Source organism: Acartia tonsa, chromosome 11 (genome assembly GCF_053477335.1).
Source record: "Acartia tonsa isolate MP-2025a chromosome 11, ASM5347733v1, whole genome shotgun sequence".
NCBI lineage: Eukaryota > Metazoa > Arthropoda > Copepoda > Calanoida > Acartiidae > Acartia > Acartia tonsa.
The window spans coordinates 3,013,461-3,040,831 of NC_137270.1; the positions used below are offsets into that span (position 1 = coordinate 3,013,461).

Here is a 27,371-nt window from a genome sequence, read left to right on the forward strand (position 1 = left end):
AGTGTATACTGTATAGGGTTACAATTTGCAGCAATATAAATAGTCAGAATGGTTTTGAAATTAGAGGAAAATGAAATTTTTCTTGTGGGGGGGGGGTTAATCCTTTATATTGATAAAAAAAATTATTAGTAAGAGAAGTGATTAAAAATAAAGATGTGCTTTTCAATATGAAAATTTGATAATTTGGTTATTTAACATGGGACATTTCGTATAAATAGGATCATACCATCCAATTATGTTTCATAAGTAGAGATATTATATGTACATTCTGAATACATGCAGCAGGGATACAGGGATTGGCCTATTGAATAGAAATAATATTCTAGGTATTCTAGATTTCAGAACTTTTTCCTTACATATGTTATAGAATAAAAAGCGGATATTCTATTTTTGATGCCATTGTCCTTTTCATCCCTGGAGTAACTCAACCATGAAAATATTTTTCTTGTATTTTACGCTGAAATTTTTTAGCTCGTTCCTAAGATAAATATTACCATAACTTTTTAGGTGATATTAGATACACATTCTACTGTGATTTCAAGACAAGAAAACTTTAGACCCATGATTAATAACTCTTGTCTCTCTGGGCCCGGGGCAAAAGAGAGAGTAGGTTGGTTCAGTTCTTTTTGTGCTGTGACTGTGAATACTTCTTTAAAGATTTTTATTAGGGGATAGAAGAGTAGTGATTAAATTATTGTAGTATGAATTCTTCTGCAAATTTCTTTCAAATATAAAGAAAAGCATATAAGGTGGTGATATGATAAATGTATCATCATCCATATTTTTTTCACTACATATCAATTATAATTATTAGATTTGTAGCAAAGATTTATTGCATTATTGATAGGGTTAGGACAATGGACTAAAATAAAATGTTTTCATTAAATTTTTAGTATGATCATGATTTTCACCACGGGGTAAGGATTTAAATTTGTTTTGAGGGAGTTAGTGATAGGCAAAATTAAACCAACCCTCCCCTCATTTTCAGTTTGTCTAAAAGTTAATGAGAAGGGTTTTAATATTTTCTTTGAGGGAAAGCACCAGCTCTGTTCATAAGAATGTTGTAATTTTTGTTTGTATTGAAATTTGTGAAATATACAAAATTTCTTTTATTTCAGATTAAATCATGTATTGTTAAACATTTGGTCTTAGAATCAAGATATCTGTCTTAAGGTATACATAACTAAATATATTTTTAAAGAATAGCTTTTCTACATGTAGGGTTGGTCTGTCCATATGTCCTTCTGTATAGCTGTTTTTTGTTAATTTAGGCATTTTAGAAGTAGATTTCAAATTTTGCCTAATGGTTCTTGCAATAGTTAGAACAATCTATTTAGAAAGTATAGCAATAATAACCAGAAAGTCTGTGTGTCTATTTTTATCATTTTTGGCTATTTAGAAAACAATATAATCATAGGTAATATTTTCATCCATATTAAAATTGAAGATTAAATGAGTTGTTCCTCCATAATACTAATGTTTATATATTTATATGTCTTGTAAATCAAGAATTTTAAATGATAATGAATTTATTGTTTGTCATATTTAGATAATTGGATTACTAATGGTCCATTACAATAAAATAAATATTTTTGCCCCTACCCCCTTAGATCTCTTGTTGTGGCCTAAATTGTAGGTTAAAATATTAAATATTCTTTATTTTTTTAGGGTTGAGATACTAAAATATGATATAGAGATAAGGATCCTGGATTCTGAAAAATAATGTACAAGGATCTCATTAAACACTCTTACTCTATTTCCAACTTTATACCAATTCACAGAACCAGGTTCAACCCAAATTTGCCTGGACACAATTTTCAAGCTTAATTAAATTGTTGTGTTACTTTATCTGTTGGCTTTGATTTTATTTCATAAAGGTAATGATCAATAGTATTTTTTTCTAAATTATACTAACTACAAATATTTATATCTAGTCATGACAAATTTCACAAAATGTCTAAATGTTTGCTTATGTCAATCAAACATAAAAAAGAGGTATTTTCTATTTTTTGATGTGTTTTAGATATTCAACATTTTCAACAATTTAAACCTGAGAGTGCATAGAATTACAATCTGAATACTTCTTCTTATTTGTTCTTTTCAGTCATATTTGAAATAAAATAAAAGAAAGATATTCTAATAAGTTTTATATTTTAGGGTTCAAGTGTGAAAATTATATGAAGCACTATTTTGCTAGAAAACTGTCTTTCATAAAGGTAAATAGATAGTTTTTATTATACTAGCGGCTTCTCCCCTAGCATCAAGAGGCTTCGCCCTGTAAGGTAATATGAAGTCACCCATACTATATAGAAATTTTCTTGAAGTTATAGAATTATTTCAATAAAAATTATTCCTTTTAGAATTACTCTATGGTAAAATTAGACCCAGGTTGTTTGCAGTATACACGAAAACTTTAATCAGTACAAATATTTTTTGGGGGAGGGGAAAGTTCATTGGGGCTTCGCCCCATGGTGCTGTGGGGTACCCAAACCCCTTTGGTGGTTTTTGTTCTAAAATAATAAAAATAAAAATTCGGGTGGATTTTTTGGAGGACTGGGTTGTCCCAACCCCCAAGAAAATAGCTAAAAACCACCAAAGTTCCAGTAGGTATATTCCCTAAAGAGTAGAGCCCAATTTATTCAGCTGTCTTTGCATGATTTTCCTTTTTGATTACAAAAAAAGGAAAACAATTCAGTGGGTTTTTTTTCTTACTTTTTTGGGTGTTTTGAGTGTCCCAACCCTCTAGAAAATAACCTAAAACTATCACAGGGCCAGTAGGTATAATAACTTTTATTCAGTTCATGTATAAAAGTTGAAGAGAAATTGCAATATTGAATATAAAATTTACCATAATAGATTAATATTTGTTTAGGTATCAACGTATGATGTGAGTGAGTGGTAACAAAGTGGTCTAATTTAAATTATACAGAGATAATTAATGATGTCCTTGATGGTTGGAATAAAATAAGTGGTGTATTTGCAGGTTTACATTTTAATTACAACAAAATCTACAAAAATTATAATATATCTTTCTATTCAGAGATGGCAAAAAAAACCACGTGGTTTTAATCAAGTGGTTTAAACCAAAAAAAAAAAGCTAAAAAAATCAAAAAAACCAAGGTGGAATGGTTTAAACGGTTTTTTAAAAAATATTTATACAAAGGCCTATCTTTCCAGTTATATCCTTAAATATAAAGTAACATGATGTTTGTATGTGTGTTAGTGTGTTTGTATGTTTGTACCAAAGGATCTCGCTAACCGCTGAACCGATTGGGTTCTCCTTAACAGGGTAGCTTCTCATAGGTCCCGGGAATGTTTATAACTATTTTCTTGGGGGGTGGGACACCCCCCCCCCCCAAAAAAAATTTTTAAAATTTTTTTTAACTAAAATTAAAAATGAGGGGGGGGGGGCAACCCCCCCCCCAAAAAAAAATTTCGCCCCCCCAAAACTTTTTTTTTTACTTTTTCTTTTAAAATGAATTTCTCCTCAAGTGCCCCTAGAGTAGCCGCTAGTCTTTTTATAATGTATAAAATACAGTCAAAAACATAAATACCTGATTCAAAATTCTTTAAAAAATTCTTTAATCTTTATACTAAAGGGATCATAGACGTCCAAGCTTTTTTTTTGGGGGGGGGTAAAAAATTGTAAGGGGGGGGGGGTAATTCGTATTTAGGGGGTAAAATGGCGCGAAATTTTTTTTTACCCCCCCCCCCAAAATTTTTACTCCAGGGGTAAAATTTGCTTGGGTGGGGGGGTAATTACCCCCCCTGAAGTCTGTTGGGGGGGTAAATTTAGTTTACCCCCCCCAAAATTGTTTGGGGGGGGGGGTAAATACCCCCACCTACGGCACTCCCAGGGTAGGGGTAAATTTTAAATGGGGGAGGTAAAATGAAAAAAATTTTGGAGGGTAATCGCCCTATTACCCCCCCCCCTTGGACGTCTATGAAAGGGGTAGTTTCACGAAATGCATTTGAACTTAATTTAGTGAACCGCATATTTTTTCTTAGTTAATGGGGTAAACTACATTTAAATAGCATATATTTGAAATGAATTCAATTTTCTACCACGTAGTTATTAAAATATCAAGACCTGAAAATTGTCTTTTTGTGATATATGCAATTTAAAAAGACGATTTTCAAGTCTTGATATTTTAAAAACTACGTGGTAGAAAATTGAAATTTTTTCAAATATATGCCATATAAATGTAGTTTAACCATTTAACCAGGATAAAATATGCGGTTCACTAATTTAAGTTCAAATGCATTTCGTAAAACTACCCCTTTATACTAAATTAGAATACTAAAATTTGGATATTATTTAAAAAAACCAAAAAAAACTGGTTTTTATTAATAAAAACCAATAAAAACCGGTTTAAACCAAAAAAACAAACTGGTTTGGTCTTTTTTAAAAAAACCTGGTTTTTTCCCATCTCTGTTTCTATTATATATTATTAATGATTGTTAATTACCTTAATATGCTTTGATTTTTTAATATACAAAAAAAGGTGCCCTTGAGTCAAAGTGGAATGTAGATTTCTAAGATAATTTTGATGATATAATCTTTTTTCTTCCCTAATAATTTTAAATCAGGAAGAAAGGGTGGTGGAGGTAGTTGTACTTGCATAAAACTTATAAATTGTCATTCATTTAATTAGTATTTACTTTATATTTTTGTGACAAGTGCCTAATAACTGAGGGGGGGGGGGGGGTTGTAGCTTTTCTTGATAATTAAAATTTTTATTTCACTTATGAATATTTTAGTTTGTGAAATGGAAGGAGCTGGCCTATCAACAAATTCTTTCTGCACTTGTGGCCTTCAATTTGGGGTAAATCCCCTTTCTTCAAAAGATTCTAAAACCTTGAATTTGACTGACGAATTTAGTAACTTGAGCATAAACTTTCATGGGCCTGCAGGAGAAAATCAGAGAATTTTAGCTAAAGAAAAGATAGAAGAGATAAAAAAGAAAGTAGCTGAATATTATTATGATCCAAAGTGTAAGGTTATAGCTATTCCAAATCATTTTGTAACACCCAAGAAACCAACTGTATTAGGAAACAAGGGTAGGGAGAAGCAAGATGATCAGATTAGGGATAAATATCTTGAAGAACAATTACACCATGAGTTTATCAATGCAGCAAGAAGATTAAAAATGGAATCATTCATCATGAATAACTTCCAGGCAGGGGATTGTATTCAACAACTAGTTAAGAAAGGAAAAGACACCAGAGGAAAGGATCAAACTGCAGATTTTAATGAGCATGAAATAAGAATAAAGAAGTTGTTGGACATTGAAGATATTTCTAGGGAAAAACTAGATCTATGCATAGAAGAACATTTAAAATGGAAAGAAAACAATCTTGAATTAAAAGATTCAAAGAGCTGGCTGTTTAAAAAGGAATGTTTTATAGATTATAGGGATAATTGAACTTACCTTATTAATCTTTTTTTTACATAAGATATACATCAAAGGTATACTGAAGGTGTTTTTTCATATTTCAAAAAATAAGTCTGTGCTTATAGGTACATGTTGGGTAAAATTTCCTGATGCTAAATCTCTGATAAAAGATATCTTTTAGAACTGTGCGCATTAATAAGTAATAGTTATTTCTCGCATTGTATTATAAACAGCTTTCCGCGGATATTGAAAGTACAATTATGAGATTAAAACCAGTTTTTTAGCCCTGAAGTGCCAAAGGCAACGGCTAAAAAAAACTGGTTTTAATCTTATGATTGTACATTTTTATATTCGTAGAAAGCTGGATATAATACAATGCTAGACATAGTTTTTTCGTATGGATGAGAACCAGTTCCTATCCACCGGATTTGAATGAATATGAGAAAACAAGTTACCTATTTATTTCTTTTGAATATCATAAAGAAGAAAGCTATATAAGTTTTAAATTTGCATCTTATAAATTGCAAATAAATTATGTGTTAATCGTTCAATTGAATGTCAGGGTTTTGAGTTCTTTCAGTTATAAAATATGCTGTTGTTTTAAAAGAATATGGATATATAATTATTTTTTTATACCCAGATTATAAATACTAGCAATAATTATGAGAAATTTTATATATCGAATTCTATTGATACCTTTTGTTATGAAATTTGTATTTAATATGCTACAAATTAGATTTGCAGATAAGTTTTATTAAATATATATGCAAGAAATATAAAACATTTAATCCTACAGGTGCTTAAAGGGCAAAAGGGTGGTAAAAAAAACAAAATTGAAATTACTCCCTTGTACAAAATTCCTACAAACAACCTTGAGAGGTTTTATATCTATCAATACTTTAACTACAGCCTTCAAGAAACAAAAACAGAATGGGATTCTCTAATCTTTATCCCAGAATACAGTGCTATTATAAACATAGAGGTTAAGCTTGGCCCAAAAGATAGTGGTGACAAACTTAAACTACTTAAAGATGCTTCAGATCAAACAGAAAAACATTATTCTTTCATGCAAAAATTGTTTAGAAGTAAACTTTCCAAAGATTGGAAGTTTGTCAGAGCTGCATGTGTTCCATATTTGAAGATTGAAGAAGATACAAAAAAACCCTGTGTCAACTGCCAACAATTTATCCTACAAGAAAAAGATGTTGATTATGAAATACCTTGGTTGAAACAGCTATTAGAAGACAAACTAGTTAAAACTCATAATTATGATAAGACAGAATATGAAAATCTTGTAGCTGAATTGATATATCACATTTCAATTAAAGATTCAGGTAGATTAAATCAATTAATATCTGATCCATTGACAATTAGTAAAGCAGCAGAGAAGGCATTCACTGGAAAAACTGATGGAATATCAGGGGAGAGTGTTGTAACTGATTCCATGTTAACCGATGAACAAAAAGCACTGACAGCTGTATACATGCTCAACAATGAACAGCTTCAAACAGTACACTCACCAGCTAAATTCCTTATCATAGATGGTGACTTTGGTACAGGTAAAACATATGTACTAAAGGAAAGAGCTAAAAAATGTGCAAAAAATTTTAATGAAGAAGTAATATTTTATATTGATCTTACAACACTTACACACAATATTGGTAAATATGATAGAAGAACTGAATCATCTTTTATGAACAATATAGCTGAATTAGAATTTGAATCTAATCCTAATATAAGAGTTATTACTATTAAAGATTTAGGGATTAGTGAAGACCCTAGTCAAACTGATATAATCAATGATTTAAACAGTTTTTTAAGAGATAATCCATGTCAACATCTATTCATTGATGAAATGGTAATTGGAGAATTTGTTCTTCCTAAATCTATAGTGACATTTTGTGTTAACTTAAAAGTATTAGATGGGCTCAGTTTAAATATGAGAGCAAATTTGAAAAATAAGAAAGCAAAGTGGTTAGAAACTATGAAAATGAATCATGATGCTGTACATGTTAATCTCAACAAAAATATGAGAAATAGTCAAAGAATAATCGATCTAGCTAAAGCTTTATTACAAGATTCTACTCAACAAATGTCTTTTTCTCCTGATACTAATGTCACAGGTCCCGATAATGTTTACTACATAAACATTAATGACATAAATCCTTGTTTATTAGCTGTTGCTGCTGTAAACAAATATTTCATACATAATCCTAAAGAAAATGTTGTTATATTATCAGATATAAGTCATAGTTCTGAAGTATTTCAATTGTTACACAAACACTTTTCCTCAACTACCTCAGTTGTCAAAAATCTAAAAGAATACATTGCAAAGCCAGAAGGAATATTGGTAACACATATAGGTGAATTCCAGGGTGCTCAAGCAAGAAACATTATCATATGTGATACAAGTATCTGGTCTGACCAGATAAGGAATATAATACTCAGAACAATGTCCTATGCAATTATTATTTTGGATAAAGATAATGATAAACTAAGTAGATCTGGAGCAATTGAAGATAAAAATCTACATGAATTTATCTATCCAGTAAGATGTCATCACTATCATAACAAAGATAAACATGATATTAGTGCCTTAACTAAGGCAATATTAGATAAATACAAATTATTAGACCAGGATGAGAGTATTGGAATTATAACATACTCAAGAATTTCTAAAGATATTATCAGAGAGGCAAATACAAAGGAGTTTCTTAGTTTACCCCCAATAAAGAAAGAGAAGAAAATTGAGAAGAAAATTAAATCAGAAAACAAAGAATTATTTAAAGATTTAGAGAGAAACATTTCTATAAATGATGCTGATGTAAAATTGAGCTATTTTGAAGGTATTGGAGTAGATTTAGATCTAATAAACAAGCCAAGACATATCAATTATATCAAAATGGATTATGCTCCAGATTTTGATGCACTCAGTAAATTCAAGAATATAATTGTGTTTTCTGATGAAAATATTGATCATAAACATGAATTTGCAGCTTGGGGAGATGATTGGTCACTAAAGTATTTAGATAATGAGACAAACATAGATGTTAAGCGGAGTAAGATGAAACAAAATAAATATAATGCATTTTGTAGAGATATCATAATGTTAAGTCAACCAAAGTTTGCCATAGTTGTACATGATGACAATTTTGAAACATTCAGTCTTAAAGAGGCTCTAATTGAGGATGATAATCTACATGAATACATAACTGGTGAAAATCTAAACCCTATTACTGAGAAAGAACAGACAACTACAGCAGTTGAAAAACCTTTAACATCAACAAGAAAACGTAAAAAGAGTTGTAGTATTTTGTAATGTCTTGTTTTATCTTCAAGAAAATATTATTTATAGGTACTTTATAATTGCTTAACAATAATGTAAACATGTGTAATAAAGTAATATTATATGTATAAATTTGTTCTTTCTAACAAACTTTTAACAGTTACTCTATAACCAATTTTGTCATGTGTATAAACAAGGATGGCAACATCCATAAAAGCAAAGCTCTGAAATTAAACAGTTAAACAAACTATCATACAGAGTTGTAGTGGGTCACAACCAAATAAAACAGCTAGAATATCAAACTATAAGGTATAAAATAATTTTATATAACTTGTTTAAAAATTGCATAAATACAAGATTCTGTGTATTGTAAGTAGATATTTATATTTTAGAACTTGATTATAGAGATGTTTATCTTTTACCTTGGTGTCCCATGAATCATTATTAAAAAAAATAGATGAATAGGATAATTATATATTATACAACTTTTGTTGTCAATAAAATTAAAAATCAGCATGTTTTACATGGACTTACGGTAACAATTATAAAGTTGATACGCTTCTTTTGCGAGACTTTCTGGTATAAATTGTAGCTTTTATCCGTCTATAGGTAAGAAGTTAATTATAGAAAGGCTTTACTTAAAAAAAATAATCATCTGTGTTAATGCATTGACTTTTATATTTTGTAAATTTAAGACAGACTGATAGATATACAAAATTTGCATATATATAGCAGCTGTGCATTAAACAAGGATCATAACATCTAGAAAGTGAAGCTGTAAATATAAAGTAATTATCATTCAAAGGTTGTATAGCTAATAAATTGTCTGATTAAGCTTTGACCAAATATATACTGAAACATTTACAAAGATGGTCTATAAGTAGCAAAGCATGGATACATAACAGACAGTTATATAGTGAGACTTTTATAATAGATGCTTATTTACTTATAGATATGCAAATTATCATTGAACTATAGCCTAGTTCACAAAAGACATAGGTCGACCTCTGAAAATTTTAGGTCGACCTAAATGACCAAAAATGACCTGGAGGCAGAGCACTGAAAAAGACCTCATTAATTTAGAATTAACATGGGGAGAAGCTGAAAAACAAGGAGGACATCATGGAGGAACAGGGTGGCCTTATTCTCTGGACTACATAGTTTAAAAGAGAGACCCGCCTGAACTGAACTGAAAGAAGCTTTAGGTTAACTGATTATATATAGGCATCTGTTAGTTGTACTTGTTTAGGTTGACCTACAGAATAATTCAGTCAACCTCTAAAAGTTGTTTGAGAACTGGGCATATAATTATTACTATAATATTATTTATGGTATTTCAACTATTTTATTAGCCATTGTTGCAATAAAAAAATATTTCTCACTTAAACCTAAGGAAGGTGTAGTTGTATTAACAATGTATACTAATTATAGGTCAATAATTGTATACTTAAATGGATATTTTTCCTTAACTAGACCAGTTGTGTCATATATGAACAAACCTGAAGGAATATTAGTAACAAAGAAGGTATCCTAACTTTTGTGATATTTTTTCAAAACAGCTAGTCGGTGTTTTCAGTAATTAGTAGATGTAAAATGATCCATAGAATTTAGATATGCAATCGTTTTTTAAAAAGATTTTATTTGTTATTGTTTTACTAATTTTCAGTTAATGTCTTTTCATTAACAGAATGGCTTTTGTTTCTACTTTTTAATATTACTAGCGGCTTCGCCCTATATAGTTTTGGGAAGTCAACCCTCCTTAATAGAAATATTCAAAAAATTATTCTTTGTTTAATTACTCTGTGGTAAAATTAAACCCAGCTTGTGCGCTTTATGCACAAAAATTTTAATTTGTACAAATCAAACCCAGGTTGTTTGCCGTATACACAAAAATTTCAATTCGTAAAAATTAGACCTAGGTTGTTCGCATACACAAAAATTAAAATTAAAAAAAAAATATTTTGATTTTTTTTTGGGGGGGGGGGTTTGTTTTAAAAAAATTTTGGAAGTGGGAATTTTTTTTTATTTTTGGGGGGGTTGGGGTGTCCCATCCCCCAAGAAAATAGCTTAAAACCACCAGAGGACCAGTAGGTATATTCCCAGAAGGGTAGAGCCCAATTTGATCAGCAGTTTCTGAGATTTTACTTATTAAAATTACCACCTAAAATCTTTTCTTTTTCATATAGATCTCCAGCTTCGGATAAAATATCTTACTTTTTTATTTTACTAGCGGCTTCGCCCCTAGCCTCTAGGGGCTTTGCCCCAAGAGGTGATAAAAAAATTAAGGCGAAATTCGTTAACCCTTACAGATCGGGCCCCAATTACCACCTTAATAGTTCGGGGGGGGGGGACTCAAAGAGCCCCCCCCCCTCTATCTCGGCTCCTGGTACAGATAAAGACGTAAAATTTTTTTCTGGTGGTTCATGTGTATTTTTAGAGAAAATTACTTTTTCTAGTCATAGCAGTCAGACCGCTCCTTAGCCGCTTTTTAGCGGCCAGCCGCTAAACTTTAAAACAGCTGTAGAGCGGCCAATTTTGCAGCTAGGATGACCAAATTTTAGGACGAACTTTTGTTTTTCATAACAAAAAAAATACTTTTTCTGATCATCGCCGAAAAACGGCAAATAACGGAAACCGCCATTTTCGGCGGTTACGGCGGTAAAACGGCGGTTGGCGGCGCAAATTAATATTTTTATCTGTTTATTATTGCTCAAGGATTTACCAAAAAAAATTTTAGGTCTCTAGCTGTAATAGAAGCTACGATATTCATGATATATGTCTGTAGTAAAGGCCGGACAAAAATCGGTCATGAAGTCGGTCAGGGAGCGGTCAAACGGTCATAACACCACTTTTCTCAGATGGTCATTGATATCTAAGTATTCACCAAAAAATTTTTAGGTTTCTACCTTATACACAAAAGTCATAATGTAGAAATTAAGATTTATTTAGAATTTTTTCTAATTTTTTTTGCTACCCAACCGACTTTGACCGGACACCACGACCGACACAGAGCAGATATCCAAATAAAATCAACTCTTGCCGACGTATAATTACTAAACTTAAAAAGTCATGAAGTTACAGCTCTCCATCTTACCTACAAAAAAAATGAGATTGAAAAAACTAGAGGGGGGGGCTCTTTGAGCCCCCCCCCCCCCCCCCCGATCTGTAAGGGTTAAAGGATTAAGGAAATCTTAAGAAAAAAAAAAAAAAAATGGGGAGGATTTTTTTGTTTTTGGGGGGTTGGGGGTGTCCCACCCCCCAAGAAAATAGCTTAAAACCACCACAGTACCAATAGGTATATACCCTGAAGAGTAGAATCCGATCGGTTCAGTGGTTACCAAGATCTTAAGGGACCAGACGGACAGACAGACATCGTTCTACTTTGTATTATAGATAAGATGGCGGTTGCGCCCTTAGCATCTAGAAGCTCTGTAAAGGGGAGGGAAAGAAGAAAATTAACTTGACAACATCCCAAGACGTAAATTTTTAAATTATATTAGAATTAAGACTAGTTCACAAAAGACATAGGTTGACCTCTGGAAAATTTAGGTCGACCTAAAGAAGCTTTAGGTTTACCGGTTTCATAAAGGCATTTGTTTGTTGTACTTGTTTAGGTTGACCTACAGAATAAATCAGTCGACCTCTAAAAGTTGTTTGTGAACTGGGCAAACCGTGGACCTATGTTAAACTTCTAAAACAATGAAGGTGACTATAAAAATCTGTGCATTAATTTTAGGATTATAGTTTTTCTTCTTTATATTTATTAAAAGCTTTAGCCGTTAGATCTTAGAGTATATTGTCTCATCAATTACCTTATATAAAGTGTCTATGTATATCTAAATTAGAAAAGTCAAAATGAGAAAATGTTGTCTAAGAGATGTCTAAGAAAATAAACAATAAACATCTACTTATAACTTATATTACCAGTACATGACAATGAGGTAAACATTCTGTAATTATTCACTAGAAAAATCGTACTTAGACCATCTTAATCCCATCTCCTATATTATTAAATTCTACTAAAATTCAAGTTTACACAAATATCACAGAAGAGTTTCTGGACATGAAATGACATTTTCATGGGAAAAAATATTTGTTAGAACCAGCCGAAATAATTTTATACAATATAAATTGTTTTTCTGCTAGAAATTGTGTTAATTGTCTGTTTTTTTTTATTTTTGTATGCTAGACTTTAAGCTGGTCCCCAAGGTTTGGGACCCCAAAATATTGTATATTCGATCCTTTGTCCCCTCCCTTCCTCCCTGATCTATAGTTGAAAGTAAAACAATGTCTGTATGTCTGTCTAAAGTTTAAGATCTCTGTAACCACTGAACCTAATGGTCAATAATAGTATTCTCTATGATCAATAATTCTCCATAGTTCTTCATAATTAGTAATTTATCATTTTTTAGGTCAAAAGGTATCAAATATCTCATAAACAAGGATCTTTTGCCCAACTAGCCCCTAGAAGGAAAGTCCTAAAATGAAATCTGTAAACATTATTGAGTTTGGTTATGTTAAAAAAGTTTTCTTTAAAAAAATCAGGTTGATATCTTTAAAGATAAGCTCAGAACTCATATTTTTTTGTGTTTTTGGGGGTCTTTTGCTCCACAAGCCCCTCAAAGGAAAGACCCAAAATGAAATGTGTAAACATTACTGAGTTCAGTTTTATTAAAAAAGTTTTCTTTAAAAAAATCAGGTTGATATCTTTAAAGATAAGCTCAGAACTCATATTTTTTGTTTTTTGGTGGTACTTTTGCTCCACTAGCTTCTGGAAGGAAAGTCCCAAAATGAAATCTGTAAAGGTTACTGAGTTTGGTTATGTGAAAAAAGTTTTCTAAGAAAAAATTAGGTTAATATCTTTAAAAATAAGTCCAGAAATCATATTTTTAGTTTTTGTGGGTCTTTTGCCAAACAAGCCCCCAGAAGGAAAGTCCCAAAATGAAATCTGTAAATGTTACTGAGTTCCATTATGTTAACAAAGTTTTCAAAAAAAATCAGGTTGATATCTTAAAAAATAAGCTCAGAACTCATATTTTTAGTGTATTTGGGGGTCTTTTGCTCCACAAGCCCCTAGAAGGAAAGTCCCAAAATGAAATCTGTAATGGTTACTTAGTTCAGTTTTATTTAAAAAGTTTTCTTTCTGTGTGATATCTCTTTTACTTCTTAAGATAACTACTGTTGGCCGAAGAGGGGGGCAAGTAGGGGCATAGAAGTTTAACTGCCAGTTTTTGCCGGTTTTGGTGCTGGAGGCGCCGATTTTTTTAAACTGAGCATAATATCTTAATAAGTTGTAACTATAAGCAGTGAAAAAAGTGACAAAAAAAGATATTTTTTAGGCCTTTTCAAAGGGCAGTTTTGAAATCCCGTAGGACAATTCTAACCTGTTTAAAGTAACAAAAAGAGCAAACCTTTACGGACAGTGGGACCAACCCTAATTATAGAAAAGCCTCGCTTTTAAACAAGAATGCTAAATTTTCTGGTAATTATTACAGAATTTCTATGCTTCCTAAACCATACCTAACTATAATATGAATCAATAGGACAATTCCAATAAGACAATATATATTATATGACCATTTGATACACAACGAATTTTTAACCCAGTATATCATTTTCAAAAGCAAAGCTTTTCTATGATAAATATGTGCGTATATCCTTTAGAATTTTAGAACTATCCTATTGGTTTCAAACATGGCATTATAATTCCTTTAAAGCAAAATATAAGAGCGTAGCAAATCTATTATAATTACCAAAAGAAGGTGTATCAACTTTTTCACTTTTTATTTAAGATAGCTAGCCGGTTCTTTTAGTAAGTAGTAGATGTAAAATTTTTCATAGAATTCAGATATGCAATCGGTTTTTTTGTAGACCTCTTATTTTTTAAGTAATTTAAGTTTTTAAAAAAAAATAATTAAGTCGGTTTTAAGGTACTAAAACGCAACAAAATATAAGAAGAAAATGGCCAGTATGAACAAAAATAGTAAGATCTTTAATTTGACACCTTACTTTTAAAATTCTGTTAAGTAATTATTGAAAAAATCTATTTTGTTAACCTTGGATTAATCAAAACTTTGAAATTAAAAATATCCTCTCACAGGCATAAAAAGTATGTGTTCATATATACTTTTAGAATGAGAAAAATAATACGAATTCATTCTAAGCAAAATTGAAAAACTTTTATAAAACTAAAATAAAAAATATAAGTTTATTTTAAGAATCATAATTTTCGGCTTTAAAGGGTTAGCTTGAATAAAACCTGAATAAAACCTAAACAAAAGACAATGCAATGTAGCAGATATTTTTTAAACACAAGAAACAATAATGTATTTTTAACCGCATTGTTTTGAAGTTTATAAACAGACTGATGCATATTTGTTCATAATTTTTCATTCTTTACATGTTCTGTAATATCACTATATTTATTGTAGTATCTATTGTATATATTGTATTAACGTTCTCCTTTTTTTTTGGCAATTCTATTGGTTAACTTTATAGGGTAAGTTTCACGATTCGTCAATTTTCGCGATTTGTGATTGGCTAGTTTAGTAGTTACAATTCTTAAAATAAACTTTTTATTTTTTATATTTTTTATTACAATTTTTTAAAACTTTTTCAATTTTGCTTAGAATGAATTCGTAATATTTTTCTGATTCTAAAGGTATATATGAACCCATATTTTTTTTGTCTGTTTGATAAAATATTTAGGTTTAAAGTTTTTATTAAACCGAGATTAAATAAATTGATTTTTTCAATAATTACTCAACAGAATTTTAAAAGTAAGGTGTCAAATTAAAGATCTTACTATTTTTGTTCATACTGGCCATTTTCTTCTTTTATTTTGTTGCGTTTTAGTACCTTAAAACCGACTTAATTATTTTTTTAAAAAACTTAAATTACTTAAAAAATAAGAGGTCTACAAAAAACCGATTGCATATCTGAATTCTATGAAAAATTTTACATCTACTACTTACTAAAAGAACCGGCTAGCTATCTTAAATAAAAAGTGAAAAAGTTGATACGCCTTCTTTCCAATAAATAACAAGTTAATTTTAACGTTTTTACAGCTAATTTTTAAATGATATAATTATCTTTTTTTTTGAAATAATGATCCCTAAAAAAACAAGGTAAAATGTTATAAGCGAGGCATCTCGTTAAACTACGCTTTTAATAATGTTGTCATCCTTGTTATTAATTCATCTTAAATTCAATACAAAAACATACAGGGTGCGGCACATAAATCCGGACTTTTTTTAAACGGCCATAGCGCCAAGACTACTTGACCGATCAGGACGTTTGACCCAGTTATGAAATACTTAGGTAATGACCTTTTTACCCATAAAAAGCTTTGGACGATGTAGGACGTGTACTCCGAGCTGGCCGCGCATATGTTCAACTAATCAAATTCGAAGTGCGCAGGTTGCTCATGAAACTTGCTGAAGGTACTATTAGATACATAAGTTAGGTACTAGAAATTACTAGAGTTCTCTATTCAAGTTGACTTGCGTGTGGTACTCCGGCAAATTAACACGTGGCATATTGTGAGATGTCAAAAACGCAAAAAATCTTGAAAATTTCACGGTTCTCGTCTACAGGGGGCCATATGGAACCTTGAATCTCGTTTTAGACTATGGGTTGCGCTGACAACCCTAGCTAAATCTTCATGCCATTTCCAAAAAGGTATAAAACGTCTAGCTCAACTGTGGCCCAGGGTAGCTTGTAAGATGGGAATTTGGATCCTGCGGTTACTCACGTTCCTAAGGAAATGTGGCCTTCCAGCAGCCCAGATCTTAATCCATAGACTATTTGGCCCAGAGCTACTTTGAAGCATGCACCAATAGACGTGCCTATACCATCAAGACCTCCCTCATTGCCACTATCAAGGAGAACTTCGCCAGTTTGTACAGGGAAATGGTGACCAGGGCCTGCAGGCGGTTCAGGGGGCGGGTAGGGGCGGTAATTGAGGCTGTCGGCGATTTTATTAAATAATCTAATAATCATATACCTATTTTGCCTCTCAGTTTTTAAAATTCTATAAAATCTTTAAAATTGACGATTTTATGTTCATTTGTTTACAAATTAGAAAAAGTCCGGATTTATGTGCGCACCCTGTACATGGATTTATGTATATTTAAATGGTATTTATTAATTATAAGTTTGAGAATATCTAATTTGATAAAATAAAAGTCTGTAGTCATGTAATTAATTTCATATTGATAATGGACAAGAGATGTAGAGAAGATTTGCCTCTAAAAGCACCAATAGAAAACTATTGTGGATATTTGACTACCATAGGGGAAAAGTGTGGGTATTCAACTACTCTTGGGAAATATGCGTGGATACTTAGCTACAATTGGAGAATCCATGGATACTATTGAGACAAATATTGTTATCTTATTATTGTTAACTGCCTTGCCCAGTGCTTTTAGTAGGGTGCAGTGGAGGTTTGGAGAATACCCTAAAACAACCCCTAGACATATAAAAAGGTTCCCTGAAAAGTTTATCAATTATGACCAACATTTCCCAAGATCCTTCAGACAAAAAAATCTTACTTTAGACTTTTATTCTTAAATCTTAACTACAAGATAAATAATAGAGTAAATACATCAAAAATTAAATAAAAAGACTGAAAATAATTATTATTTATTATACTAAATAAAATCATGCATATATACATTATTATTCAAAAAATTTGGCACTACAATATTTTCTTAAAAATAGAGGAGAAAATATAAAACAGTTAGCTATGTTTTTTTATTGATTTAAAAGTTCAGTGTTTGTTACAGGTATGTGTTCATGTAGATTATCATCAACAATTAGGTTTAGAGCTGCTGCTGCTTGTTACTGCTTCTTCTACTGTTTATGTGTTCATGAAGATTATCATCCTCAATTAGGTTTAGAGAGTGAGACTCTTTAAGACTGAATGTTTCAAAATTTTCTTCCGAATTAATTTTGTTATTGGTATGAGCTGGTTTGTTACAGGTATGTGTTCATGTAGATTATCATCCTCAATTAGGTTTAGAGACTCTTTGAGACTGAATGTTTCAAAATTGTCATCATGTACAACTATGGCAAACTTTGGTTGACTTAACATTATAATATCTCTACAAAATGCATTATATTCATTTTGTTTCATCTTACTCCGCTTAACATCTATGTTTGTCTCATTACCTGAATAATTTAGTGACCAATCATCTCCCCAAGCTGCAAATTCATGTTTATGATCAATATTTTCATCAGAAAACACAATTATATTCTTACATTCACTGAGTGCATCAAAATCTGGAGCATAATCTAGTTTGATATAACTGATATGTCTTGGATCGTTTATTAGATCTAAATCTGCTCCATTGCCTTCAAAATAGCTACATGTTACATCAGCATCATTTATAGAAATGTATCTCTTTACATGTCCATATAGTTCTTTGTTTTCTGATTTAATTTTCTTCTCAATTTGATTCTCTTTCTCTTTTGGGGGTAAACTAAGAAACTCCTTTGTATTTGCCTCTCTGATAATATCTTTAGAAATTCTTGAGTATGTTATAATTGCAATACTCTCATTCTGGTCTAATAATTTGTATTTATCTAATATTGCCATAGTTAAGGCACTAATATCATGTTTATCTTTATTATGATAGTGATGACATATTTCAGTATAAATAAATTTATGTAGATCTTTATCTTCAATTGCTCCAGAACTTTTTAGTCTATAATTATCTTTATCCGAAATAATAATTACAAAGGACATTGCTCTAAGTATTAGATTTCCTATCTGGGTAGACCGGATACTTGTATCACTTATGATAATGTTTCTTGCTTGAGCACCCTGGAATTTCTCTATACTTGTTACCAATATTCCTTCAGGTTTTTCCATATATGCTTTTAAGTCTACAACAACTGGTATGGTAGAAGAAAAGTGTTTATTTAACAATTCAAATAATTGAGTAACATTATCTCCATTTGATAATATAACAACACTTTCTTTAGGATTATGTATGAAATATTTGTTTACAGCAGCAACAGCTAATAAACTAGGATTAATGTCATAAATATTTCTGTAGTAAACATTATCGGGACCTGTGACATTAGTATCAGGAGAAAAAAACATTTGTTGAGTAGAATCTTGTGAAAAAAAATTTGCTAGATCGATTATTTTTTGACTATTTCTCATATTTTTGGTGAGATTAAAATGTAAAGCATTTTGATTCTTTATCATAGTTTCTACCCACTTTGCTTTCTTATTTTTCAAATTTGCTCTTGTATTTAAACTGAACCCATCTAATTCTTTTAATCTAACACAAATTGTCTCTATAGAGGCAGGAAAAACAATTTCTCCAAGTATCATTTCATCAATGAATAAATGATCACAGTGATTATCTCTCAAAAAACTGTTTAAATCATTGATTATATCAGTTTGACTAGGGTCTTCACTAATCTCTAAATCTTTAATAGTAATAACTCTTATATTAGGATGAGAGTTAAAATCCCTTACAGCTATATTGTTCATAAAAGATGATTCAGTTCTTCTTTTATATTTACCAATATTGTGTGTAAGTGTTGTAAGATCAATATAAAATATTACTTCTTCATTAAAATTTTTTGCACATTTTTTAGCTCTTTCCTTTAGTACATATGTTTTACCTGTACCAAAGTCACCATCTATGATAAGGAATTTAGCTTGTACGTGTACTGTTTGAAGCTGTTCATTGGTGAGCATGTACACAGGAACATCACTCTCTCCTGATATTCCATCAGACTTTCCTGTTAATGCTTTCTCAGTATCTCTGCTAATTGTTAATGGATCTGATATGTTTTTATCTATTTTACTGGACTCCTTTATTGTAATGTAGTATGTCAATTCAGCTACAAGATTTTCATATACTGCTTGATCACAATTATAAGATGGAACAAGATTATGTTCAATTAACTGTTTCAACCACAGTGTTACATCATTAACATCTTTTTCTAGAAGAATAAATTGCTGACAGTTGTCACAAGGCGTTGTTTGATTGGCAACAATCTCTAAATAAGGAACACATGCAGCTCTGACAAAATTCCAATCTTTGGAAAGCTTACCTCCAAATAGTTTCTGCATGAAAGAAAAGTGTTGTTTGGTATGCTTTGAAGCATTTTCCAGTAGTTTAAGTTTGTCACCACCATCTTTAGGTCCAAGTTTTACCTCTATATTTATAATACCACTGTATTCTGGAATAATAATTAGAGAATCCCATTCTGTTAATGTTTCTTGTAGATTGTTGTAAAAGTATTGATAGGCATAAAATTTACCTAGATTGCTTTCAGGACACTTATACAAGAATGTGTTTTCAATTTTGTTTCTCTTATTGCCTCCTTGCTGTTTAAGCACCTATAAGATAAAATGTTTTATATTTTTTAAAAATATATCAAAACTAAAAATCTTAATGAAAATGTAAATAAAGTGTGAGCAAAAAAAATGGGTACCTTTTTAAAATTAAAATTGCGCGGCTTGTGTTAATAGTAGAAAAATGTTATGCATATCGTGAACTCTATTTTTTGGAAATATAAAAACAAATCCTGTGCTACGCATAGTTTAGGAGCTACGAGTTAAAATGCCCCAACTGGCTTAAAATCTGACTGGCGAGTAAATCATTAATGATTAAAGTATACAAAAAAATACGTACCTGTTTAAAAGCGAAGCTTTTCTATAATTAGCGTCAATCCGTATGACCGTCCGTACGTCTGTCACAAACAGATAGCTTTTTTAGTTGATTTAGGCATGTTAGAATTGTCCTATCGATTTCAAACTTTGCATGGTGATTCCTTTAGTAGTTAGGTACGATTTAGAAAGCATAGCAACTCTATAGTCATTACAAGAATGTCCATATGTCCATTTTAAACATGTTGATTTTTTAACTTTTTTAACAACAAATTTTTTTGTGATCTAATCATCCGATTGATCTGATTTTTGGTATGTTTATTCCTGGGACAACAAAGTATAATGTTTCAAGCAAAGCAACTCTATAATCAAGTCCTAAAAGTGTAAGTATATCAAAACATTATCCTGTATCAAGCAATTTTTCAACAAATTTACACTTACAATTTTGCTTCATCTCTTATACATTTATATTCTGATTATTCAGTTCTGACACTATATAAGTGTTAATGTCCGTTTGTCCTACAGTTTCTGTGCTTTGCTTTTATGGATGTTGTCATCCTGGTTAAAATTCAAATTGTGCGGCTTGTGTTAATTGTGGAAAACGTTATGCATACCGTTAGAACCGGTATAAAGTGTATGTTCTGGAAATATACAAACGTTTCATGTGCTATGTATAGTCTAAGAGCTACATGGTAGAATGTCCCAACTGACTTAATACTGGACTTGCAAGTAAATCATTAAAGATTAAAGTAAAGGGTGTGCAAAAACGTGTACATTTTAAAATTTCAAACTGCTCAGCTTATGTTAATAGTAGAAAAATATTATTCATATCTTTAGAATCGTAATATACTCTATTTTTTGGAAATATAAGTATTATTTTTGTGCTATTTGTAGTTATTGAGCTATATTGAAAAATGTGAGAAAACTTTAATAATGAATTTGTTGCGTTTTAATTTAGTTGGGACATTCTACTACATAGCTCTTAAATCATACATTAGCATATGAATGGTTATTATATTTTTTTAAAAATAGAGTTCATAGCGGTTCTAATGGTATGCATAACGTTTTTCAACTATTAATACAAGCTGCGCAATTTGAATTTTAAAAAGGTATGCATTTTTTTTATCACACCCTTTACTTCAATCTAATGATTTACTCGCAAGTCAAGTTTTAAGTCAGATAGGATATTTTACCACGTAGCTCATAAACTATGCGTAGCACAGGAATTGTTTTTATATTTCCAAAAAATAGACTTTATACCGGTTCCAACGGTATACATTACGTTTTTCTAGTATTAACACAAGCCACACAATTTGAATTTTAAAAAGGTACGCATTTTTTTTGCTCACCCTTTACTATCAATCTCCAACTTCATATGAACTTGATCTATATATAAAACATTCCTTTTTAAACAGCCAGCTCTTTGCATCTTTTAATTCAAGCTTGTTTTCTTTCCATTTTAAATGTTCCTCTATGCATAAATCTAGTTTTTCCTTGGGAATATCTTCAATGTCCAACAATGCCTTTATTATTTTTTCATGCTTATTAAAATCTGCAGTTTGATCTTTTCCTCTGGTGTCTTTTCCCTTATTGATTAATTGCTGAATGCTATTACTTGATCGAAAACTGTTGATTATAAAAGCTTCTAAGTTTGATTTTCTTGCTGTATTGACAAGCTCAAAATGTAAACGTTCTGTAATATTTTTATACAAAATCTGATGATCTTGTATTTTCTTGCCCTCTTTTCCTAACACAGTTGGAATCTTGGGTGTTACAAAATGATTTGGAATAGCTATAACCTTACACTTTGGATCATGAAAATATTCAGCTACTTTCTGTTTTATTTCTTTAATCTTTTCTTTGGCTAAAATTCTTTGATTTTCTCCTGCAGGTCCTTGAAAGTTTATACCTATGTTATCAAATTCTTCAGCTAAATTTAATGATTGAGAATCTTGTGTTGATAAAGGGAAAACTCCAAATTGAAATCCGCAAGTGCACTTGGTAGAAGGAATTGTAGACTCCATCTCAATTTCATTCTAAATATATTCTGTGTTAACCTTTATCATTTAGGTACTTTCCTATTCTTAATTTCTCATGGGGAGAAGTAGAAGGAGAGGTTGAGTGTGTTGAAGTTCCTTTTTTATAATAGAATATCTTACTATAACACAATCATGGTAATGTTCACTTAACCCCTTAATTTAGCAACCTTAAATTAAAGTCCTTTTTTCCTGGAAGCCTATTAGTTATAACTTATTATTGATAATAAAAATAGCATCATTTTTTCACTAAATTTGAATGTTTCTGAATGGGGCTGCTAATTGATTGATAATTACAGCTTGGAATAATAAATTAGCCTAGCAATTTTTAATAGCTTGTTAAAGTCATAAAATATCTTTGTATAATTTTCATGATTAAACACAGAATACCTACCTTTTTAGTATCACTACCAGGACCTGTGTTGTCATCCATTTTAGTTCCACTGTTTAATTCCTCCATTTCTAAATAAAAATTTTAAGATTATATAACTAAATGCACAAGTAACTTTAGAGCTCTTCTATCCAATAGAAAAAGGCAATTTTTAGTGTTATCAAATTTTAATTTTAATTAACACAATAACATCAAAGATAATTTTTAACTACATCTTTAATATTTGTTTACTCAGTTATTTTAAGCTTCACTGTAAACAAGAATTAAAAAATAAACAATTAACAATTAAAAATCTCATAAAAAGAAATCATTAGATAAGTATAAGAGTTTTAATTGTAATAAGCAAAAATGTTTTGTCCGTAAAAATAATTAAAATCTGCCTAAATTTGTTTTAAAATTTTAACAATTATCTAACCCTTTTGTATCATAGTGTAAATAGCATTGCTAATACCATACTATTTATTTATCTATTTGTTCTGTTTAAACCAATCTATATGTTATATGTAAATATCCAATATAATTATCTTATTAAATTCGATGTAGGTAGAAACCTTTTAAAATTTATTTGAATATGTTTGTCCTGAACTGGTATTTTCAGCTTATGCAACGGCCAACCCAGGTTATGAAAGTGCCAAACTATGCATAAAATATGTGAATATGTGTAATAATTTTATTATTATCATTTTGTATGCTTATGTTGAAATACATATCTATCTATCTATCTAAACCGAAAGTATTTGATAATTTCACCAAGTGTATATAAATTTTAACACTAATTCAGCAAAGCTTACCTAAACCAGAAGAAGGTATCTCATTGTAAACAAGTTTAATCTCTGCTCTAGCAGTAACAGCACTCCCAGCTGTTGTTGGTGCAGCCACTGTCACTGGTTTTGTCAAAACCACTCTCCTTTCAACAAAATTGCCTAAAATTTAAGAAGGTTTAGTAAAAACTAAATCAACATACAGGTAACAGGGTGCGGGGGCCCAAATTGTCGGGTATTTTTTTCTTTACAAAAACAACATCATTTATTTTTTATTGAAAATCAAATTTGGGACTAGCGTTCATGTGTGAGTGTTAATTTTAATCAATAAAAACGCTGTTAGCCTGAATAACGGCCCTAATACGGCCTCTTATATGCTTGTAGGCTCTAATTATCATGTCCCTGTCAATACCTCCCTATAACTAAAATAATAAATATGTTCATTGATATATCTACATATACATATTCCTAAATTAACATAGATGATACTAGAACAAGGATGACAAGATCCATAAGAGCGAAACTCAGGAACATTAGGTCAAGTGAACATTAGCACTCATAAAATAAACAGTGTATAAATTATTGAGTTTTAAAAAAATAGTAATTATTTTTTTGCAAAACTGCTTAATTACAGGATATTGTTTAAGGAAATACTTCATTTTTAGGACTTTATTATAAAGATGCCTTTTTCATAACATTATACCTTGATGTAATAGGAATCTTAATTCCAAAAATCAGAAGAATATGGAAATAATAACACATTAAAAATTGTTACTACAAAGCTTTAAATTTTTTATTTTACAAAGGTTTAAAGAAGTTGTATCAACTTTTTTGCTTTTTGTTTAAGATAGCTAGCCGGTTCTTTCAGTAAGTAGTAGATGTAAAATTTTTCATAGAATTCAGATATGCAATCGGTTTTTTTGTAGACCTCTTATTTTTTAAGTAATTTAATTTTTTTAAAAAAATAATCAAGTCGGTTTTAAGGTACTAAAACGCAACAAAATAAAAGAAGAAAATAGCCAGTATGAACAAAAATAGTAAGATCTTTAATTTGACACCTTACTTTTAAAATTCTGTTGAGTAATTGTTGAAAAAATCAATTTTTATAACCTCGGTTTAATCAAAACATTAAACCTAAATATTTTCTCATACAGACATAAAAATATGGGTTCATATATACCATTAGAATGAGAAAAATAATATGAATCCATTCTAAGCGAAATTGAAAAAGTTTTAAAAAATTGTAATAAAAAATAGAAAAAATAAAAAGTTTATTTTAAGAATTGTAACTACTAAACTAGCCAATCACAAATCGCAAAAATTGACAAATCGGGAAGCTTAATCTATAAAATTAACCTATAGAATTGCCAGAAAAAAAGGAGAACGTTCATACAATATATACAATAGATACTACAATAAATATAGTGATATTAAAGAACATGTAAAGAATGAAAAATTATGAACAAATATGCATCAGTCTGTTTATAAACTTCAAAACAATGCAGTTAAAAATACATTATTGTTTCTTGTGTTTAAAAAATATCTGCTACATTGCATTGTCTTTTGTTTAGGTTTTGTTCAGGTTTGGTTCAAGCTAACCCTTTAAAGCCGAAAATTATGATTCTTAAAATAAACTTATTTTTTTTATAATAGTTTTATAAAACTTTTTCAATTTTGCTTAGAATAGATTCGTAATATTTTTCTGATTCTAAAGGTATATATGAACCCATGTTTTTTATGTCTGTTTGAGAAAATATTTAGGTCTAAAGTTTTTATTAAACCGAGGTTAAAAAAATAGATTTTTTCAATAATTACTCAACAGAATTTTAAAAGTAAGGTGTCAAATTAAAGATCTTACTATTTTTGTTCATACTGGCCATTTTCTTCTTTTATTTTGTTGCGTTTTAGTACCTTAAAACCGACTTAATTATTTTTTTTTAAAACTTAAATTACTTAAAAAATAAGAGGTCTACAAAAAAACCGATTGCATATCTGAATTCTATGAAAAATTTTACATCTACTACTTACTGAAAGAACCGGCTAGCTATCTTAAATAAAAAGCAAAAAAGTTGATACAACTTCTTTAACATTTTTTAAGTGAACGTACTTTCTGTAACGATTATAGAGTTGCTGCGCTGCCTAAATCGTACCTAACCGTTAAATGAATCATAATGCAAAGTTTAAAATAGATATGTCATTTCTAACATGCCAAAATGAACAAAAAGAGCTAACCGTTACGGACTGATGTATGGACGGACGGTCCCTAATTATAGAAAAGCTTCGCTTTAAAAAAAAATAGAAAATGGAACTGATAGACATACTCTAGTTATAGAGAAAATGCGCCACAAATAATTATAGAATATTAAAAAGCTTACATTCACCACGCAGAAGATAACACCAAGGCCAAGTTATTCTTTAGGAGCAAAGCTTCTCTTTAACTAAATTGATAAAGACGGCTATCAATAGATATACTTGCTCTACTTGTTGCCACCCCCCCCCCCCCATTGCCCACCACATAAGTTTCGTGATTTTTTCTCTCGAATTAATTTCATTGTTGGTATAAGATTTGTTACTTTAGGTTAGGTTAGGTTGGGTTATATTTGGTACTGGGATAGAAATATTGCGATTATTAAAAAAACAACATTTAAAGGGCCACTAGGGGCATTGCTGCTAGTCCTTTAATAAAGTAACAGGATGTCTTTGTGTACCGAAAGATCTCGATAACTGCTGGACCAATATGCTTCTCATAGGTCCTGGGATATAAATAATATGGGGGAGGATACAACTACACTCCTAAGAAAAATCGCCCCATTCCTATAGAAAAAAATCTTCTTTTTAAAATGCAATTAAGATCTGACAAATTAACCAAAAAAAACCTCAACAGATATTTTTTTAGTTTTTATTTTTAAACCTAAAATTGGGTTCCACTCCACAAGTATCCCTTAGAGGCCTCTAGGAGCGTAGCCGCTAGTAATTTATAGAGTAGCTGTGCCACTAAGGATTTTGAAATTTTAACACTTACCTCAATACAGATTATAACAGAAAGGCCACAGTTATTCTTAGGAGCAAAGTTTCTCTATAACTAAACAAAAGATAAGTCTATTACCCTTACAGATCGGGGGGGGGGGGGGGGGGGGGTTAAGGGGTGGGTTGACTTTCAACTAATTAATATTTGAAAGGAAAGTTTTAAAAAATTATTGTAGAGTCGATTTTTTTAGGAGTGATATCTCTTGGAGGGCGATGTTACCCTCCCCCAAAATAGTTAATAACCTTCCAAGGAATTATGAGGAATTAGCCTTGGGTACAACTACACACACTAAGAGATCATTTCACTTTATTAGAAACATAACAACCCTACTGACAACCTATGTTTTTTTTTTAAATAATATAATCACCAACTTTCCATTCCTACCTAAAATCTTTAAAGAAGTAAACGCAACCACGCCACAAAATGAACTGATACTAACAACTCTCTCTTTTGGCCCCTAGACAAGAACGTTGATTTATTAGTAATGGGTCTAAAGTCTTATTTTGTTGTGATCACAGTAGATTGTATGTCCCACATCAACTAAAATGTTATGTAAACACGAAACTTAAGAAAACAGTTAAAAAAGTTGTCTGTAAAATACAACTAAATATTTTCAGGGTATAGTTACTCCAGGGAACGAAAGGACAATTAAGAATAAAATAAAATATCTCCCGTTCCTCTTTTGTGAATAATCTAATGAATAATTTCTCAAGTGTTAAATTGGTAGAATTTTTTTTATCTATCAACCTATCCCTGTAACACTGTATGTATTCAGAATGTACATATAATATCTCTACTTATGAAACATAATTGGTTGGTATCATCCCATTTATATAAA

General features: G+C 30.5%; 2 protein-coding genes across 3 annotated transcripts; one reads left to right on the forward strand and one right to left on the reverse strand.

Moving 5' to 3' along the window:
* The first annotated feature begins 1,099 nt into the window (after nucleotides 1-1,099).
* LOC145331544 (uncharacterized) lies at nucleotides 1,100-5,538 on the forward strand. Its single transcript, XM_080176254.1, has 5 exons — nucleotides 1,100-1,173; nucleotides 1,669-1,877; nucleotides 2,158-2,216; nucleotides 2,873-2,983; nucleotides 4,762-5,538. The coding sequence occupies exon 5, from the start codon at nucleotides 4,770-4,772 to the stop codon at nucleotides 5,424-5,426; it is 657 nt and encodes a 218-aa protein (XP_080032380.1). The 5' UTR covers nucleotides 1,100-1,173; nucleotides 1,669-1,877; nucleotides 2,158-2,216; nucleotides 2,873-2,983; nucleotides 4,762-4,769; the 3' UTR covers nucleotides 5,427-5,538.
* A 16,066-nt stretch (nucleotides 5,539-21,604) lies between these two features.
* LOC145331407 (uncharacterized) lies at nucleotides 21,605-27,007 on the reverse strand. Of its 2 annotated transcripts, XM_080176036.1 has the most exons (6): nucleotides 26,918-27,007; nucleotides 26,528-26,587; nucleotides 25,881-25,943; nucleotides 23,536-23,667; nucleotides 22,748-22,815; nucleotides 21,605-22,353 (listed from the first exon to the last, which is right to left on the reverse strand). In XM_080176036.1, exons 5-6 carry the CDS (start codon nucleotides 22,811-22,813, stop codon nucleotides 21,676-21,678), a joined length of 744 nt encoding a protein of 247 aa, XP_080032162.1. In that variant the 5' UTR covers nucleotides 22,814-22,815; nucleotides 23,536-23,667; nucleotides 25,881-25,943; nucleotides 26,528-26,587; nucleotides 26,918-27,007; the 3' UTR covers nucleotides 21,605-21,675. The 2 variants fall into 2 exon arrangements, with proteins under 2 accessions (XP_080032162.1, XP_080032163.1); XM_080176037.1 differs by lacking the exon at nucleotides 25,881-25,943 and having other exon boundaries at nucleotides 26,918-26,965.
* Nucleotides 27,008-27,371: the final 364 nt, after the last annotated feature.

Bases quoted from the DNA above. Each gene is read 5' to 3' on its own strand.
- LOC145331544 (XM_080176254.1), top strand. From the start codon at position 4,770: ATGGAAGGAGCTGGCCTATCAACAAATTCTTTCTGCACTTGTGGCCTT.
- LOC145331407 (XM_080176036.1), bottom strand. From the start codon at position 22,813: ATGGAGGAATTAAACAGTGGAACTAAAATGGATGACAACACAGGTCCT. The intron at 22,354-22,747 runs GTAGGTATTCTG...GAATATATTTAG, and splicing joins CTGGTAGTGATACTAAAAAG to AATGAAATTGAGATGGAGTC.